General features: G+C 43.7%; 2 protein-coding genes across 2 annotated transcripts in view; one reads left to right on the top strand and one right to left on the bottom strand.

The window, feature by feature from the left end:
* Positions 1–20,107, bottom strand: part of PRDM11 (PR/SET domain 11) — a 405,666-nt gene that overhangs the window by 226,863 nt on the left and 158,696 nt on the right. The window lies entirely within an intron of this gene.
* LOC142015119 (embryonic protein UVS.2-like) overlaps positions 1–20,107 on the top strand; it is a 41,743-nt gene that overhangs the window by 16,172 nt on the left and 5,464 nt on the right. Inside the window, exons 13-17 of the mRNA XM_074998537.1 lie at positions 9,680–9,704; positions 11,175–11,312; positions 13,437–13,554; positions 13,831–14,009; positions 18,543–18,624. Coding sequence (XP_074854638.1) covers positions 9,680–9,704; positions 11,175–11,312; positions 13,437–13,554; positions 13,831–14,009; positions 18,543–18,624 — 542 coding nt within the window. The remainder of the gene's footprint in view (positions 1–9,679; positions 9,705–11,174; positions 11,313–13,436; positions 13,555–13,830; positions 14,010–18,542; positions 18,625–20,107) is intronic.

Raw genomic sequence — 20,107 nt, 5'->3', positions numbered from 1 at the left:
GCCCCGCTCCACCTCTGCAGCTACTCTGATCACAATAATGTCACCTTTGTTTCCCACGAGTCCTTGGTGGGAAGACAAGAGTGTTCAGTTCTGACAGGACAGAAGGGCTCCCTATCTTGACAGGAAATGCATACACTTGGCACCAGAAAAGTGCCCCAGAACCGAGTTGGAAACCTCAGAAATATTTGGTTCCATTGAAGAAAGTGTCGTTGCCTGTTTTTTATTACACATTCCACCATCTGCTGAGCTACATCTCATGAAAACCTCTTGCCCAAAAGTCTGATCTTGCTCAGGTGGGAGTCAATGGCAAAATTCCCACAAACTTCAATGGAAGCAGGGGTAGGTGCAGACCCCTAAAGTTTAGCTGGAGGATCATATGGCTCTTGGCTGGCTGAATAAAAGTGAATTTTACAGTAACTCATTTATGCTAGTCACTCTTACGTCTGTACAGAAAGTCAAATAACCCCTGGTGGTTTGCCCATGCAGGCCTGTACCCCACAGCATACAATGGGGCTTGTGGAAGGGAATACTCCCTCCCCAGGAACAGGGCAACAGAGTGCAACCATCTAGGGTGCAGTAAGCTGCTTCCCTTCCCAATCTTGAGAAAGGCTGAGTCACAGGTTCACTCTCAAGTTCCCTTCCCCCCCGATGTTCACCCAATCCATTCTCCCAAAACAGCTCTCCAGTATGTGGCAGGTGAAGCCCTGTGGAACTCTCTCTGCTCCCCTGGCTGAGCCTCCCCAGTACTGCTCCTGCTCAAGCAAATCGGCCCCCTTCCTGGTAGCTGAAAGGCTCGAGATTCAAACTGTGACTGAAGCAAAGTCTTATATCAGCTGGACGGAGGAGTGTGGGAGTTGAGGGGCTGTGGACACAAGCAGAACAGGGAATGTGTCCATTGGGTAAATGAGTTTGTAAAGGGAATTAGAAGGTTGCCTGGCCTGAAGTTTCTGGTGAAAGAGGAGGAAGGAGGAATCTGCGATGGATCTGAGACACAGACATTACACAATGCATCCTGGTTCTGCACAGGGTTCAAATTGTTCTCAATGCAGAGGTCTTTCTGTATGAAGCAGATACTGTACTTCCTCATAACAGGCGGCACTGGATCACATGGGTGGGAAACATCACCCTCGAATTGTGGGAGGTCCCTTACATTTTCCTGCAAACACTAGTAACAGATCACACAGGGAGCCACTAGAGTGCACCTGCAGATCATGTTTTCAGCTGCAATGTGCATGAAGAGTATATGTTAATACAACTAAGAAACACGGTGACGTGGAGTTTGAACCTATCGTTTGGAACCTGAATATTGTAGAAGGACAGAATCAGAGGACATAAAGGCAGATGAGTCCCACCTGATCCATCCCATGGAGGCCAATGTGCAGAAGCCACCAAGACATGCCTTCAGAAAAATTCTCCATGTGCCGCCAGCTGCTAAAAACTTCCCCCATCACAAAGCATTAAGAGTTTGCAGCAGGCTATTAAAAATAATAAAACAACTTTAACCTAGAGATGTGCATGTTACTGATAACAGTACTACAAACAAGGTAAAAATCACCTGCCTCAATTTTCCATGAGGAACATTCCTGTTGGAGAAGTGCAAGGCTCAGTGAGCCTCTGGAAATTTCCAGTTACAGCAGAGAAATAAAGGCAGGTATGTTTCACCTGACTGGGGAGATCTTTCGAAACCAGCTGATTTACGGCATGAACTTCCTTCCCACAATCACCTCTAACAAGTCTCTGGCACTCCCATTACCACGAGTCATCTGCCATGCAAAGTCCTCACGCCCTCATTTTGGAATTCCCTGGGCAGTCTGTTAGCCCACCGTGTTTTTGCCAACTTGGGAAGAAAGGCCAATCATTGGGGCATCGCCAAAATCCCTCCTGCACCATTTGCAAAGAGCTGCGGGCTGCCCTTTGTGGTTTTCCCTACATCCCCATGAGCTCCAGAGAGACACTTAGCACAGCATTTAAGGAATGGGAGTAGAGAGGGATCTGTGGAGGGATTTTCTGGTGTCGCTGCTACAGGAAGGTATGGTGAGTGTCTGCTTCCTCCCCCAGGAGATGCTGCAGAGCGGAGTTAAGTTAGAGGTGGCCTGCCAGCTGTCTGATGAAGAGCCAGCTAGGGCAACCACCGGCAGGATAAGATGGCTGGAGATAAGAAAGAAGAATAGCATGTTCTGAGAAGGCCACAGAGGAGTTTAGTTAGTTTTGTGACACAGCCTGTGGAATCTGCTGTGGTTGGTGGTTTCTCTCTGAATTTCATTTTTAGTTCTGGAGCAGGGCCATCCTTAGATATGTGCCGCATACGTGGCTGTGTGGGGTGCCTAAAAATCTGGGGCATTGTCAGACTGCCTCCCCATGGCAGGGAGAGCAAGAGGCTGTGCTGCCCTGACCAGGCTCTTGGGGCAGAGTGGGGCTGTGCTGGGAGCAGGGAATCCCTGGAGGAGCTGGGAGGGAAGCTGCTGGCTGGCTCAGGAGATGCAGGGGGAGAGTGGCCCATGGGTGCAAGCAGGGGTCAGCTCTACGTGCCAAGTTTGCTCCACTCTGTAGTTTTCCAAAGTGTGGTATAACTTGCCCTGCTGTGCTGGGAGTGCGTGTGACCTGGCTGGGAGTACTGTGCTCTGCCAGACGTGCTCTAGGCTGCCCTTGGAGCGGAGAGGAAGTGCATGTATTCTGCGGCACCATTGGTGCTGGGCTATGAAGCCACAGTGTCTCCAAGAGCCTTTTGCAAACAGGTGATGGGAGAGGAGGGCAGCTGAGGAGGCATATTGGGTATGCCTCCTAGTCTGCTGGGAGTCCCACCCCAGGCTGGCCAGGATGGAGCCTAGTCAGCTGCCCTGGTATGCCAAGCAGGGCTTGCCAAGCCAAGGGAATGTCTGGTGGGGAGTGGTAGCCTTGCTCCTCCAGGGGAGGCACATACAACTCATCACATATGTGAGGGGCCCCACTATGGCAAATGCTGCCATCCCTTTCTGCTGATTAGAGTGAGCTTTTACTTGCCATTGCCAAGCTTCAGCCAGTTGCTCCCTCTTCCCCACTGCCCTTGGTGAGGTTACCTGGGGCTGTGTGGATTGGAAAGTGGAAGTTAAACACACTGTAAATGGAGAAGTCATGGGAGGGTAGGTACACACGTAGCACCTTAATCAGGGCACATCCATCACCCTCAGCCACATGCAGGTCAAGAAGAGACCCATGTGGGACTGTAGCTCTGAAAGGTAATACCCAAGATCAGGCAAGAGCAGGTTGGTTCCCACATGCTACGTCTACTCCCAAAACTTTTTGGGAGTAAGGGAACTTCAAAGTGCTCACTGCTACACAGCTTGCCGGTGCTTCGATGTTACCAACTTTGATGTTCTCACGGTGAGAATTAGGCTAAAGAGGTACTGCATATGCAGCACAACGCATCATTGCTATTCATCGATCTGGCTTGTTTACATAGAATACTAGGACTGGAAGGGACCTCGAGAGGCCATTGAGTCCAGACCCCTGCCCTCATGGCAGGACCAAGTACTGTCTAAACCATCCCTGATAGACATCTATCTAACCTGTTCTTAAATATCTCCAGTGATGGAGATTCTACCACCTCCCTTTGCAATTTATTCCAGTGTTTGACCACCCTGACAGTTAGGAACTTTTTCCTAATGTCCAACCTAAACCTCCCTTGCTGCAGTTGAAGTCCATTGCCTCTTGTTCTATCCTCAGAGGCCAAAAAGAACAAGTTTTCTCCTTCCTCCTTATGACACCCTTTTAGATACCTGAAAATTGCTATCATGTCCCCCCTCAATCTTCTCTTTTCCAAACTAAACAAGCCCAATTCTTTCAGACTTTCTTCATAGGTCACGTTCTCTAGCCCTTTAATCATTCTTGTCGCTCTTTTCTGGACCATCTCTAATTTCTCCATGTCTTTCTTGAACTGCAGTGCCCAGAACTGGACACAATACTCCAGCTGACGCCTAACCAACGCAGAGTAGAGTGGAAGAATGACATGCCCCCTTCAAAGGAAGGGGCTAGTGTAGATGAGCCCCTAGTCTTTGTTTCTGTATCATAATATTGACTATTTCCCAGGGAAGCATCTAGGTGTCACCAGGAATTTCAGAGGCAGATGAACCTGATATTTGGCGAAGTGTTTTTGTGGCCATTTCACAAATGGTATATGCTTACATGGTACACAAATCATTAATTTGGAAAACTGGGGGCAAAATATACATGCACAATTTTCATGGAAGCCAATGGGAATTGTAAGACACTTATCCAAAGAGGGCACCGGCAGCATCTGCCTTTTTTAAAGTTGGACCAATACAGGCACCCTATGTTTCTGCTTCAGACTTGGAGAAATAAGAATTTTGGGATCTGGCTTGACATGAGAAGGAAGAAATGAAAACTGTTTAAGGGTGTGGACTGGGATCTCACACAAGCTACTGGTTGATATTTGTTTTGCAGTTGTTTATTTTGATGTTTCACTGGAGAACTTCCCTAATGATTATTCCAGGAACTTAAAACCCAAATTCCTGGTGCAACTATTGCCACTAGCAGAGCTCCTAGCTGAGCTAACCCCATGTTGGTTGCCTGCAATAACTTGTTCAAACCTCAAGGTGCTGTGGGTGGAAGAAGGGAGGCTGAAAAGAGGCAGTTTCATGACAGAACAGAACAGAACAGAACAGAACAGGTGCCATTGTCACAAATGGCATCTGTTTTGTCCAGTTGGTAAAGTTGGCGCAACTCTAAGAAAGTGGTGGGTCTTCACTCATTTCCTATCAGGAGCCAATCTGGAAATCTTTTGTGTAGACAAAGCCTAAGCGTTCAGATCTTTGTCTCAGATCTATGAACACGTGTAGGCTCTGACTTTCTCCTTCCAAAATGTGCGCTGAAGTCCTACAGACCCCTGCTCACAGCTGAACAAGTCTAAATGGGAGAGGAAATAAAGTGATTCCAGTTTTATAAGGACAAATAAAAATCCAATATTTTACATAATATAGCAAGTCTAACTCTAATATCACATCAGAGTTACAAAGAAGGAACAATGATAATACATCAGACGAAGGACTAGATGGCTTAAAAAAAGTCATTGAGCAGTAGAGATGAGAGAAAAGAGAGGGAGGGAACATAAGAACATAAGAACATAAGAACATAAGAATGGCCATACTGGGTCAGACCAAAGGTCCATCAAGCCCAGCATCCCATCTGCCGACGGTGGCCAATGCCAGGTGCCCCAGAGAAGGAGAACAGAAGACAAGTGATTTATCTCCTGCCATCCATCTCCTGCCCTTGTTATGAAGGCTAGGGCACCATACTTTATCCCTGGCTAATAGCCATTTATGGACCTGACCTGCAAAAATTTATCAAGCTCTTTTTTAAACCCTAATAGAGTCCTGGCCTTCACAGCCTCCTCGGGCAAGGAGTTCCACAGGTTGACTGTGCGCTGTGTGAAGAAAAATTTCCTTTTATTAGTTTTGAACCTACTACCCATCAATTTCATTTGGTGTCCCCTAGTTCTTGTATTATGGGAAAAGGTAAATAATTTTTCTATATTCACTTTCTCCACACCATTCATGATTTTATATACCTCTATCATATCGCCCCTCAATCGCCTCTTTTCCAAACTGAAAAGTCCCAGTCTCTCTAGCCTCTCCCCATATGGGACCCTTTCCAAGCCCCTAATCATCTTAGTCGCCCTTTTCTGAACCTTTTCTAATGCCAATATATCTTTTTTGAGGTGAGGAGACCACATCTGCACGCAGTACTCGAGATGTGGGCGTACCATAGTTTTATATAGGGGAAGTATGATATCTTTTGTCTTATTATCGATCCCTTTTTTAATAATTCCTAACATCCTATTTGCCTTACTAACTGCCGCTGCACACTGCGTGGATGTCTTCAGAGAACTATCCACTATAACTCCAAGATCCCTTTCCTGATCTGTCGTAGCTAAATTTGACCCCATCATGTAGTACGTGTAATTTGGGTTATTTTTTCCAACATGCATTACCTTACACTTACCCACATTAAATTTCATTTGCCATTTTGCTGCCCAATCACTCAGTTTGCTGAGATCTCCTTGTAGTTCTTCACAATCCCTTTTGCTTTTGACTGTCCTGAACAACTTGGTGTCATCTGCAAACTTTGCCACCTCACTGCTTACCTCATTTTCTAGATCATTGATGAACAAGTTGAACAGGATCGGTCCCAGGACTGAGCCCTGGGGAACACCACTAGTTACCCCCTTCCATTGTGAAAATTTACCATTTATTCCAACCCTTTGTTTTCTGTCTTTTAACCAATTTCCGATCCATGAAAGGACCTTTCCTCCTATCCCATGACCACCTAATTTACATAAAAGCCTTTGGTGTGGGACCGTGTCAAAGGCTTTCTGGAAATCTAGGTATATTATGTCCACTGGGTGCCCCTTGTCCGCATGTTTATTAACCCCTTCAAAGAATTCTAATAGATTAGACAGACACGACTTCCCTCTGCAGAAACCATGCTGACTTTTGCCCAACAATTCGTGCTCTTCTATGTGCCTTGCAATTTTACTCTTTACTAGTGTTTCTACTAATTTACCTGGTACTGATGTTAAACTTATCGGTCTATAATTGCCAGGATCTCCTCTAGAGCCTTTTTTAAATATTGGTGTTATATTGGCCGTCTTCCAGTCATTTGGTACCAAAGTGGATTTAAAGGATAGGTTACAAACCACTGTTAATAACTCCGCAATTTCACATTTGAGTTCTTTCAGAACCCTTGGGTGAATACCGTCTGGTCCTGGAGACTTGTTACTATTCAGCTTATCAATTAATTCCAAAACCTCCTCTAATGTCACTTCAATCTGAGTGAGTTCCTCAGATTTGTCGCCTAAAAAGGCTGGCTCAGATTTAGGAACCTCTGTAACATCTTCAGCCGTGAAGACTGAAGCAAAGAAATCATTTAATCGCTCCGCAATGGCACTGTCTTCCTTGATCGCTCCTTTTATATCTTTATCATCCAAGGGCCCCACTGCTTTTTTAGCAGGCTTCCTGCTTCTAATGTATTTAAAAAACATTTTACTATTGTTTTTTGAATTTTTGGCTAGCTGTTCCTCAAACTCTTTTTTGGCTTTTCTTACTACATTATGACAGTTAATTTGGGAGTGTTTATGTTCCTTTCTATTTTCCTCACTAGGATTTGACTTCCACTTTTTAAAAGCTGCCCTTTTCTCTCTCACTGCCTTTTTAACATGGCTGTTTAGCCATGGTGGTTCTTTGTTAGGTCTCTTACTGTGTTTTTTTATTTGGGGTATACATTTAAGTTGGGCCTCTAGTATGGTGTCTTTAAACAGTTTCCATGCAGCTTCCAGGGATTTTAGTTTAATTACTCTACCTTTTAGTTTCTGTTTAACTAGCTTCCTCATTTTAGTGTAATTCCCCTTTTTGAAATTAAATGCCAGAGTGTTTGACCGCTGCGGTGTTCTTCCCAACACAGGAATATTAAAAGTTATTATATTGTGGTCACTATTTCCAAGCGGTCCAGTAACAGTTACCTCTTGGACCAGATCCTGCGTTCCAGTTAAGACTAGATCGAGAACCGACTCTCCCCTTGTGGGTTCCTGTACTAGCTGCTCCAAGAAGCAGTCATTTAAGGCATCAAGAAATTTAATCTCTGAATCCCGTCCTGAGGTGACATGCACCCAATCAATATGGGGATAATTGAAATCTCCTATTATTACTGTGTTTTTTATTTTGATAGCCTCTCTAATCTCCCTTAACATTTCAGCATCACTATCACTGTCCTGGTTAGGTGGTCGGTAATATATTCCTAATGCCATATTCATATTAGAGAAATGAATTGTTATCCATAATGATTCTATGGAACATTTTGATTCCTTTAGGATTTTTACTTCATTTGATTCTATATTATCCTTCACATATAGTACCACTCCGCCACCCGCACGACCTGTTCTGTCTTTCCGATATAAGGAAGGAAAGAGGTTGTAAGCTAACCTACAGTTGTGCAGCCGTATTGCCTGGGTCTGTAATGAAACCCAGGCCTTAAAATCATTAAGCCAGAATATTAAAGCAGATTGCTGCAGACAAACAGATGGTACCAGAAAGAAATTCACTTCTGAGAGATGCTTATCTGTGCTGTTCTAGAGGAGCAGGTGACATAAGACTTCGGGTCACTGATTAGCCTGAAGATATGTCTGATACTTTGTAGCCATGAACCAATCAAATTAATTCATGATGTGACTTCCTTGACTTCAGGGATGAATCAGACCCATGGTCTGCAACTGTAGCCAATAAAGGGTTATGAACTGCATTCCACAGAATGATGATGGAAAATTCCATGGCAGAACTTCAAAGGTCCCCTCCGGGTCTCTTTGATGCATATAGAGATGAGCGACCCACATTCACACTCCACATGGCGGTCTTTTGTTTCCCATGTTTTCAGAATTTAGTAACTTTTGCCACTGGGTCCTGAAGTCATTTTATGATGTGCAGCTGTGGAAATGTGGTTTCTGAGTTTGATCTGCAACAGACCATGTGAAGGGTGACACTGGGCTTTATATCCTCTTGGGAGGTTCACCAGCAAACTGAGGAGTGCTTACATCTGGGTAGGTGTCTTCAACTGTGGCTTCTTTGTGTCATCCCCTCAGTGTTGCACTTTAACCTTAGCAAAGATAACCTTACAGATCACAGAAATGTTCAGACAGGGTTAATGATATTTTAATCAGTTTAAAAGGATGATGTCAAACAGCTTCAGAAAATTCACAAACAGTAAAGTATCTAGATTTGTCCTCACTTCAGTGGGAGTTTGCCTGGCAGGGCCAGATCATTCGCCTGCCTGGAAATAAGCTGCTAAGAGAAAGGAAACCAATATGAGATTCCCCTCAAAGTGCTTCTTTGCAATTCTTCTCAGAAGGGCAAGTCAGAGGTGGAAATGGGCCCAGTGCAGAAGAAATCATGCATATGATGCTTAAAACTAAAAGACCTTGAGCATTTTCTGGAGTTTTGGGCTATTCATACAGAGACTCTGGACTCCCATGGTTCGGTCCTCTCCCTGACTGTGTGGCTCCAATTGAGTTTTCCTGGGGAGGTAGAAATGCCCATCTTCCCTGCTGTACTCACTGTGGAGACTCCCAGACCCTGCACAGGGGATGCCAGAATACCACAGCAGCTCATGGGATCCTTACAGAGTTAAACTTAAGTCATCTAAAGCTTATTTTATTTTCTTTCTTATTGCACCACTTCCTCTATTTCCTAAAGATAAATAAGTATGAACTGAAACCATACAACTCTATTGGGAATTTATGCAGCTTGTTTATTTTGTAAAAATAAATCATGTTTTCTAACTTGGGTCCACTTATTCAAAACAGCAGCTTTCTTATAAAAACATCTTTCAAGAAAACTGGAGAGGGGCTTGGGAACCAGAGCTCCTGAACATAGAGGACTTGCTCAGAAATTTGAAGATGAACCGTATTCCACTGTCAGCCCTTCTCGTGTTTTTCTTTAGCTTTGCACTAGGTAAACCTGTCCAGGTATGTTCAATACTGCCACAGCGGTTTAGACATTGCATTTACGCTAATCAACCTGTCTGTCTGAAGATGTTAGAATATCTCAGCAGAGCACAGTTGATTGTGATTCTACCTGATAACCGTTTTCTTTTGGTGACATGTGTACATACTAAAAGATTTCCTTTCCTTTTGCAGGTAGCCACAAGAAATAATGACAAAGGTGAGTTTGATTGTAACTATTCTGCAGAATCGTTGGGGTTCTTAGGGATAAGGTTCTCCTCTTTATTTCATACACTTAAGTACTTCAGGCCTGATTTTTCACTTGGTTACACAAGTTTTATACTAGCATAACTTCTATCACTTCAAAAGAGCTCTCTCTGCTTTACAGTGCTGTACGTGGGAGGAGAAGAGAGTGCACAGACTGAAATTTTCAGGCATGGATGCCTTCTAATCCATACTTAGGTTTCTAAAAAAAAGCAATTGTGGAGAATTTCTAAGCTGTTTCATCATACCTGCAGATCCCATTGACTTCAATAGGAGATGTGGTTACCCAAGACCTCTGCAGGCTAGGCCAATAGTACAATTTCAGTCCAGTTTTATGAACTCAGTCTTGAAAAATTTGGCCATGATTTTATTTTTCTCTCTTCAAAAGTAATCTTCTGTGCCAACACTACTGGTGGGCCCTGAAAACAAATCCAGTCGTCTCTTTGACACTCGCATGAACATGATAATTTATGTTGGTGTGATAAAGAAGTCATTCATTACTGAGTAATTACCACAAGGTATGCTATTTTGCTAATAAATACAACAGTATAAGAAGAGGACAGAATTTCTTCATCCCTTTTACATAAGTGATCCCCTTCCTGTCTCTCTAGCAATGGGCTAGATTCTGTCTTAACGTAAGCAAGCTCAGCTCCCTTCCTCAGAGGTTGGAGATATGCCTGCTTATGCCAGAGCTGAATTTAGTTGCTTGTGCCTTCCTTCTTCTCCACCCACTCCCCACAGTTGGGGGTCCCTCATTCACCTGTGCTGTTTCCTGTTGGCTGTCACTTCTTTCCTGCATGACATTGTCTGCATGCACAAAACTGCACATGTATGGCACAATAACCAATAGTTATTGTCCATGAGATACACGTGATAGGAAGGGCAGGAGAGATCTGGAAGACAGAACTGGAGAGCAAACTATGATATCATATGATACTTCATAAGTTAACCTGGACACTAATTAGGGGCACACACTGAATAATCCCCTTAGAGACAGACATGCGTTTCAGACAGGCTAACAAAATTTCTGGATGTCAGTTATGACTTTTCTGTCACTCTGCAAGTACCCATGGAGGAGAGCAATACCGTACATTTGTAAAGCTACTTCCATCCTGAAGGACCCGTATAAGCTGTCAGTCAGATGACAGAATGTCATTGATTAAAAGAGTTCAGTGGCCTGCAAGCTACTATATTTTCTTCACTGGGACTCAGGAAGCCCTGACCTGTCCCAGCACATCATGGTTTATTTTCCACTAAAATACATTTACTAATCCTTTTGCACATTATTAGAAAATGCCTCTCCCTCAGGGGATATTTTCTAGCATGCAGGTGCCTAACACACGCTGAAACTCATTGGGAGTAGGCTGCCAAATACCCATTTGTGCCTTTGAAAAATCATGTTTTTTTTTTTTCTTCATCTACCCAGAGTCTGATACAACTCTGTATGAGGGTGACATTCTCCTGCGAAGAAAACGTAGTGCCATGAACTGTGACAACAGCTGCTTCTGGCCCAAGTCCCACGATGGGCTTGTTAACATCCCGATTAATGTTTCTACAGAGTTTTGTAAGTCACTGATAAAGGTACCTGGGAAACTGCAGCAAACTCTTTCATATCCAGAAACCCCAAGACCAGGAGGTAGCCAGATATGCAAATATCCCACTTAATCAAGAGTAGCTGTGGTGAGGAGCAGGGAGGGGTCAGTGTCCTCCCATAAGAAAGTTCCACTCCTCCCATCCCCCAGTGCTGGTTCTCCCCAACAGTTGCCCCGTTTACCTTTTGGTGGCGATGGCGGGAGACACTGGCAGGGCTCAGAGGTTGCAGTGTGGCATGAGGAGCTGCTAGTGGGGCTCGCACATTGCTGTGCAGCGCAAGGAGCCTCTGACTGCAACCATGCAGCCAACCTAGACACCAGGGACCTGTGAGCTGCCCAGCTGGTGCTGGAAGGAGCAGCCAGAGTGCAGTGGGACTTGCCTGGCAGCTTCGAGTGGAGAGCTACCAACAAACCCGCTCAGCCTGAGGGGGCTTCCGCACCACCCTGGACTGTCTGGAAAAAAAAGGGTGGGGAAACCATGTAATGGCTCAGGGTTTGCCGGCATTATGCCAGTTATCTGAGAGTTCCAGCGGATCAAATACTGGATGAACAAGAGTTTACTGTAGTAGGCATCTTAATGTCAAATCAAGAAGATTATTTCATGAAATCCCTGTATAACGTGATGAGTGGTTTTAACCCAAGGCAGCCTTAATGATTATTAGCCTTCCCAGAACAGTTTGGCTAAAACACTATTAGTAAAGTGGCTATTTAAAGGTGTGGTTAACAGTATTGGCAGCATTTAATTACATATGAATCCATTGGTATTTATGTGACAGTCTATATTTACTGACATTTAACAGCTATGGAACAAATAATGCATCTCATCTGTTACTTCAGTGAATCTATTTGTATTCCTATATTATTATCTTTAGTAATAAATATTTTCTACTCACATACTTGTTTTCATGGAAGGGTCTCAAAAACAGCCATGCTAACAATAAAACATGTTTGTTCTCTCCCAATGAAAATGGTGCAAAAGAGGAAAAGACCAAGGAAACCTCTGTGAGATTTTCCCTGGAGAGATCTCTTCCTGCTTGTTTTGCTTGGATCGGGGGATCAATCACTGGCCCTGTGGAGCAGGTTGCAGAATTGGTGTCTTAATCTGGAAGATATTTACAGAAGCTCTGTCTTATACCACCCTGCTCCTGTGCAGATTGATTCCTCTGTAGCTGCACTGCCTGGGCTGGAAGCACCAGTGACTTCCTCAGGGAACCCCTCTGAAATAGTTACTCTCAATATCATGGGAAGAGGCATGGTCCGGGTTATCTTTTTCTGGGAATCATTGTGGTACCATTGGGGGAGGGAGGGAATATGGACAAAATACATGAACTTATTCCTACAACTGTCCTGTTCCTTCCTTATCCCTTTCCTACTTGCATATCCCTGGACTTGCAGAACCAACTCTTGAGCCAAGGGGCAGAGGCATGGCTGTGCCCAGTAATTAATTCAGTTTTACAACATCCCTGTGGATAGGTAAGGGTTATTTACTGTAATGTTCAAGACAGAGAACCTGAGGCACAGTATTGTGGGAAAAATTATGAAAAATGGGCTGTAATTGAGGGGGTCAACTAAAAGCCAACTTTCCAGTATAGTCAAGCACTTAAAGATATATTTAGGCACTGAGTAATTGTGCTTTGATTTTCCGAATTACTCAACACCTCCTGTTCCATGTGATTTTAATGGCGCTGGAGGTGTTCAATATCTGTAATAAACAATCTGCTTTTATTTAGGTGCCTAAATATAGAGTCAGCTGTCTAACTTTATACACCCAAGACTGACTATTTTAGCCTTAATCTCTCTGTTTTACTTTCTCTCTCTGACTAATGGAGATAACACCAGCCTACCTACCTTCATTGCCTGGATAGTACTTTCATCATGCATGGTAAAATACATAAAGACTAAGTATATTTATTATTGCTAACCTTGGAAGGCTGATCAATTTGAAGATCTCTTAACCTTCTGCACTCCTATCCATTTTGATTTCTTTGAGAGAAAAATAACAATTTGGCACAGCAATTTAGTGGAATGGACTCATTTGTCACATGCCATGTAATGAACAAAATACCATTTTTGTGTATTTCTCCTTTTCTTCCTAGCTGTGGAAGAGAGGACTTGGATTGCTGAAGCCATGCAGGAGTTCACTACCCTAACTTGTGTCCAGTTTATAAATCGCACAACAGAAACCAACTACATAAGCGTTGTACCTGGGGAGAGGTCAGTTTAATCAGTCCTTACTGTGACTGGAAGCATGGATAATTTCCCAACATATTCTTTTGTTTTCTTTCTTTTCTGCTTGACCGGGATTTAAATAATCCTGGCTGGTAAACTCCATGAGGCTGAGATTAAGAGAATGAGTTGCCAGCCCTTATACAATTTTTCCTTTTTCTCTTTTTTTGTTTACACTGTTAGTTGATTATATTACTTTTCAGTTGTGGGGCTTTAGCTTGTCATATGTGACATCTTTGGTTATTGGCTGCATGTTCCTTTCAGCTGTTGGTCTCACTTTGGAAAGATTGGAGGTATGCAGCAGGTGACCCTGATGAAAACTGGCTGCATGAGTAAAGGAGCTATTCAGCATGAATTGAACCATGCACTGGGCTTTTTACATGAACAAGCCCGAAGTGATCGGGATGACCATGTTAAGATCCAGTGGGAATACATTCAGGCAGGTAGGACTGAGGGTGTGGTGTGTGATGCTGGTGATGGTGATAGTAATAATTCTTTTAGTTGTCAAAATTTTTCTGCAGAACAGAATCCCTAATACTGACAAGTAACTTCAGCAAATGTGTGATTTGATTCTTCCTTCTTACACACATGTTGAAATATCTGTTCCTTTCCTTCTGAGTAGGACATGATCACATTTGCTTCCCCATACCCTAAAACAGTTTGAACCTCAATTTTTCAGCCATTCCCACATAAACCTGAGTAAATTTCAATTGCATAGTTTTGTGCTTAGATCTCAGATGTCTCTCATAATACATTATAATTATTTGCTATTTGCATAATGGCAGAAGTTTCTGTGGTCCTTTACTGTGAAATATAAAGAGAAGGTAACCCAGAGACGAAAATAAAAATCTGAAGTTTTACCAAAGACAGTGGACATCGCTCTGATCTAATTTACACCCATTTCACTCTGGTGTGACCCCATTGACTTAAATGCATTTATTTCTAATTTACACCAACACAGATGAGATCAGAAATGAGGCTCAATGAAAGGCCAACTAACCTGCACACTGTGAAGAGGACAAGGCCAGCAAAAAGGATTTAACCCTGGAGTTTCCCCAGAGACAGTGAGAAATAAAAGCAGCTGGCTTCACTGGTCTTTATAGTTAGTTAGTTATTTTAAAATTCTTCTTTGTGCCGTAAAAATGATAAAGAAGGAGTTAATATGCAGTGTCAAAGGCAATCCTGTGGTATTAGAGAGACAAGGGGAAGTAATATATTTTATTGGGCCAACTTCTGTTGGTATGAGAGACAAGCTTTCGAGGCCCATACCCTTCCCAGACCTAAAGACGAACTCAGGAAAAAGGGGCTACCCATTTCCAATGGATGTCTAAAGCAAAATTCCCATTGACTTCAATTGCACAGGATCATGCCTGAGATCTTTTTGCAATTTCTCAGCTCTCCCACATCCTATTTTTAACCAGTATTTCAATACTGCTTATTTAACCCTACAGTTCACCTTGGAAGTCATCCCAATTCTTTGTTTTGACAACATATTGCCTGCTGTTTTGTTGCTGTCCACTTAGATGCTTCAAACTTGGTTTATTTTTCTAAGTCCTTTTTCAGTATAAAGTTCTGTTCTGCTTTTTAGGCCTGAACTCCTATTTTAGCTCTTTTTGCTTATATGTTTAGATTCTGGGCTCCAGTTCAGCCAAGTACTTCAGCTAGCGTGTACTTAACTTTAATCACATGCTTAAACGCATTGCTGAACACAGATCCCAAGCTTTACGCCCCATCCTGCAAACCTGCCCCCGCCATCCCCAGGCTTAACCCCTCTGAGTCCCAAACCCACCCCCCAAATTCCCAATAATTAACCCGTCTCAGCCCCAAACTGGTCCCTGGAATTAATTCATCCGTGGTGTTGGCTGGGGAGCCTACGCTGGGTGGCCACATATGCCCAGGGGAAGAAAGGATGGCATGGCGATGTTCTGTTGTTAGGGCTGAGCCGAGCCATGCCCACTGGGTAGCAATGCGAGCGAGGGGCTCTCTGCAGCTCCCTGTCCTGCCACCGCTGAAATAATGGAACTAAATTCAGTTGGTTTAACAGCTGAATCTCTCCTGTAATCCTGCTGGCCATCAAACCAATTATATTAATTCTACTGTATCGGTGGTGGCAGGACAGAGAGCCCCAGAGGAGTCAATTATTGTAATGGAATTTTCTTGCAGAACCCTTATTTTCACTTTATGGTACACCAGGGTTCTGCGGAACACCATTTGGGAAACATTGATATAAACCATTGATGCTCAAGCCCTTTCGTATCTGCTGGTTAATAAAAGAGGACTTCAGCGAGGGGAAAAAAAATCATAGTAAACTACAATCAATTTTCCCTTCCCTCCTCCTGGCTTCTGGGGCAGAGGGAAATTATTATGAAACAATACATGGGCCTGGTGATAAGAACGAATGTCACCCTTTCCCCAAACCCCAAATAAATTTTTTGAGCTATGAAAAAAATACTTTGTTTTTTTTTTTCCCTCCCTCATCCCATCTATTGTTCATTATTGGATCTCTCCCTGTGTTCCATAGTTCTGGAGTGGACTGGGAGCAAAAATGCTAAGTTAATAGACTGGCTTTTCCTACAATTGCTCTGGCCCAGTTTTGCACACTGAGACTCAAGAGATTCAGATACCTAGAAGTGAATTTATGATAAACATCTGGAGAATTGTGTCCAGTTTTGGACACCACATTTCAAGAAACGTGGAGAGATTGGAGAAGGTCCAGAGAAGAGCAACAAGAATGATTAAAGGTCTAGAGAACATGAGCTATGGGGGAAGACTGAACGAATTGAGCTTGATTAGTTTAGAAAAGTGAAGACTAAGATGGGACATGATAGCAGTTTACAAGTACCTAAAAGAGTGTTACAAGGAGGAGGAAGAAAATTTGTTCTTCTGAGGATAGGACAAGAAGCAATGAGCTTAAACTGCACAAGGCAGGATTAGATGGGACATTAGGAAAAACATCCTGTCATGATAGTTAAACATTGGAATAAATTGCCTAGGGAGGTTGTGGAATCTCCATCACTGGAGATATTTAAAAGCAGGTTAGACAGACACTTATCAGGGATGATAGACAGGGCTTGGTCCTGCTGCAAGTACAGGCATCTGGATTCAATGATCTCTCAAAGTCCCTTCCTGTTCTAGTGTTCTATGATTTTATCCAATCTGAGGGACTTGTCCAAATGGTTCCTGCTTTGCCAGCCATTAGTAACATTAACAGAGAGAGTCATGTCAAAGGGTGAAGAAGAAAGGAAGGCTGGCCCAGTGGTTCGGACATTAAATCAAGGATTTAGGAGATCTCCCTGCTCTGCCTCAGACTTCCTGTGTGCTTGTCAGGTCACTTCATCTTTTTTTGCCTTAATTCCTCGCAAGTAAAATGTGAGCAAGAGTCCTTTCCTATCTCTCAAAGGCGCGGTCAGGATAAATACATTACAGATTGTGATGGTCTCAGATATTACAGTAAGGAGGGCAGGATATAATTACCTTAGATAGCTAGAAGGAACATTTTCACTACAATCTTATCCTGTGCTTTTACGTCAGCTATTGAGTGTGTGCAGTTTGGGAGTGAAGTCAATGAAAACGCACCTGAGTAAGGGCTGAACAGAACCTGAATAAAGATTTCAGCCTCTGGCTTTTAAGGTATTCTTTAGTGCAGCTGTAACTCACACACCTCCTCGGTATGGTCAGAGTTCTGTACCCTCTGGTGGTAGTGTAGCCACTGTGCTTTCCAATCTTCACTAAGAGTCATGATGCTGTTAGCTTATGCCCTAGAGGCTCATACACTAATCTCCAGGTGTCCCAGGTTCAATCCCTCCTGCAGAAGACCAGGGTCTGTAGGCGTTACAAAAAGGGCTCATCTGTGATACCAACTGGGAAGCCTCTGACACTTGGGATCTGTTTCCTCAGCTAGGAGAAGTGTATAACTCATACACCTCCTGGGTGCAGTGCTCCATCTCATTTAGAGGCACCAAGACCTGTTAGAGCTACTGAGTTGCTCTACAGGCTTAGCTAAGGGTTACATCACTTTCAACAAAGGCTCATTAACTAAGCTCCAGAGATCTCAAGTTCAATCCCATTTGCCGATGACCAGGGTCTCTCTGTGTTGCACAACTCCAGGGCAAACTATCTCCCTGCTGCAGTTCGAAGGCTTCTTTGGCAATAGCTAAGGCATTACTGCTGCTGCACAAAGGGGAAGGCCAAAATTGCACAGAACAGTACCATAGCCCTCCTTACACACAGCTGCCCAGCGCTCAGCCTCGTTAGTCAGCCACATTTCCCTCACAGGCAGTAGATACAATTATGGAAACTAAGGGTATGTCTTCACTAACTGGAAGATCGACGCAGTAAGTGTCGATCTTCAGGGGTTCGATTTAGCAACTGGTAGGGACACACAAAATCAAACTATCAGGGTCGCCAGTCAATCTGTGTACTTCTCAATAGTGCAAGGACTAAGGGAGGTTGATGGGACAGTTTCTGCCATGAACCTCCGTCTGTGAGGACAACCACGTAAGTTGATTGTAGATGAATGGATTCTTGTTACACAATTTCCATAGCTAGACTTGTGTATCTACGATTGACTTTAATGTCTAATGTGGACCTGGTCTAACACTGTTGTTGGAAGCAGAGATGCAGGTCTCAGTGAAGTCATTGACATTCAGATTCTAGTGAAATATACCCTACAAAACAGTTAAGACAGACAGACAAATGCATGCAAATCACAGGGTGAAACTGGGTCCACGCTTCAAGTAGATCAAATGTTAAAGTCCTTACATGGCTTTTAGGAATGGAGTCAAAACCCACTGAAGTTGACAAAGACTCAAGCAGGCTTCGGTGGGTTTTGCGTCAGGCCCACGCTCAGGGTAATATCCAATGGGAGTAGCTAAAGTTAAAGTGTTCAAACAGGTCTGTGAGAAATGCCGTATCATTTTAATAATTTTTTCTGGTCCTGATTTTGGTGGCTGAGATGCTGCTCTCGTACTTTGTAGGTGAACAAGGGAACTTTGGGAAAATAAATTCCAATAACCTGGGCCTTCCCTACGACTATTCCTCAGTGATGCACTATGGCACGTAAGTTGGAATCCAGAACTTCCTTTCTTAGACTCAGACAGAACTCGGATCTCCTGTTTGAACGCAGGGTGATAGAATTGCTCTTCACAAGGAATGGTTCTTGCTCTGCATTTAAGGTATATGTTCTGTGAGCTGAAGGTGTAAATTCTAGTTCCGGAGGACATACCTGTGATGCCGTTGATCAAGCTAGCGCAGTAAAAGAGAAGTATAGCTATAGCAGTGAGTGCTACTAGAAGGCTAGCTGCCCTGAGCGAGTGCCTGCCTGTGAGTCCAGGCACTCTCTTGGAGTGGCTAGACTCCCCTGCCCCACTCCCATTGCTGCAACTACACTAAGTTTAGCACACTAGTTTTATCATGCAGAGTACAGCTCCCCAAGCTGAAACGTGTACCTCCATCTTAGCAATGAGAGAGCACTCAGGACGAAGAGAATCTGTACCTGCTTTCTGATTCAGTCCTGGCAAAGGGAAAAAGGCTCAAAGAGAAAGATGGTGGAGTACCTTTTCTTCCCACTACATTCATGCCTTATATGGCAGATTGATAATGTCAGGTAATGAACCAAATTAAGTTTGTTGAATTAACTTAAATCTTATTGGATCAAGTTTTACAGCTTTGGTTTTACTTTGGATTTCCGTGAATTAATGGTGGGATTATGTGGAATTTCAAAAGGCTGTTTTGGCATAAACCATGTGAAGTGGATTTTCTAGGAAGTAACAGGGTGCCGGGAGCACTGATTTTCACCCTCCAAAGTCAATCTTTGAAGCTACTTTCTGGACATATTTGCATAGGTCACGTCAAACTGGATTCTTCAGTCTCCAACAGACAAAGAAGGGACTTTGGGATGAATAACCTGGGTTTGGACTGACTCAATCTTCTTCATGATCCACCCAACCAACCTGGTGCAGAGAGGGCCCCAGAGTAGGGTTCGAAGGACTGGGCTTCCTCTGGCCATGTATGACTGTGTGTGCTTGTTCTGAGCTGGAGCTGTGGTGCACAGGTAACCACAGGAGCCTTTGAGATGGAGGATGAAGGACTACTTCTGCTAGAATCCATATTAGGTTGAACTCTGGTAAACTTATTGCCATGCTTATTGGATTTTTTTATTTTGTTTTTTAGTGTTTTCTCTGTAATGCCTTAAGAATAAAGCAGTCTTGCATGGGAAGTGCTGTGGGGTACCTTATAACAGTAGCAATTGTTATCTCTCATCTGTCTCTGAACACAAAACAAGCAGGTTTCATTAGGCAGCCTGTCTGCTCTGGGAAGTACATAGGACAGGGAAATGTGCAGCCTGCTTAGAAGACTGATATAAGGGAAGGCGACAGCTGGGGAGCAGAGTGGGTGCCCTTGGTGGACCGATGTGGGGGAATACCAGTGCTTGTGGCCTGAACTGTGATATCTCACAGTAGAGGCTTTATATGGCCATAACTTCAGGTCTGGCACTTCCAAGTCTTTCCTCTCTAAGCCAGTGTCTCCAGCATTCTTGGGC

This window comes from Carettochelys insculpta, chromosome 6 (genome assembly GCF_033958435.1).
Source record: "Carettochelys insculpta isolate YL-2023 chromosome 6, ASM3395843v1, whole genome shotgun sequence".
Classification (NCBI taxonomy): domain Eukaryota; kingdom Metazoa; phylum Chordata; order Testudines; family Carettochelyidae; genus Carettochelys; species Carettochelys insculpta.
Note: the sequence above shows the minus strand (reverse complement) of the source record. Positions and strands in the feature narration are given on the sequence as shown.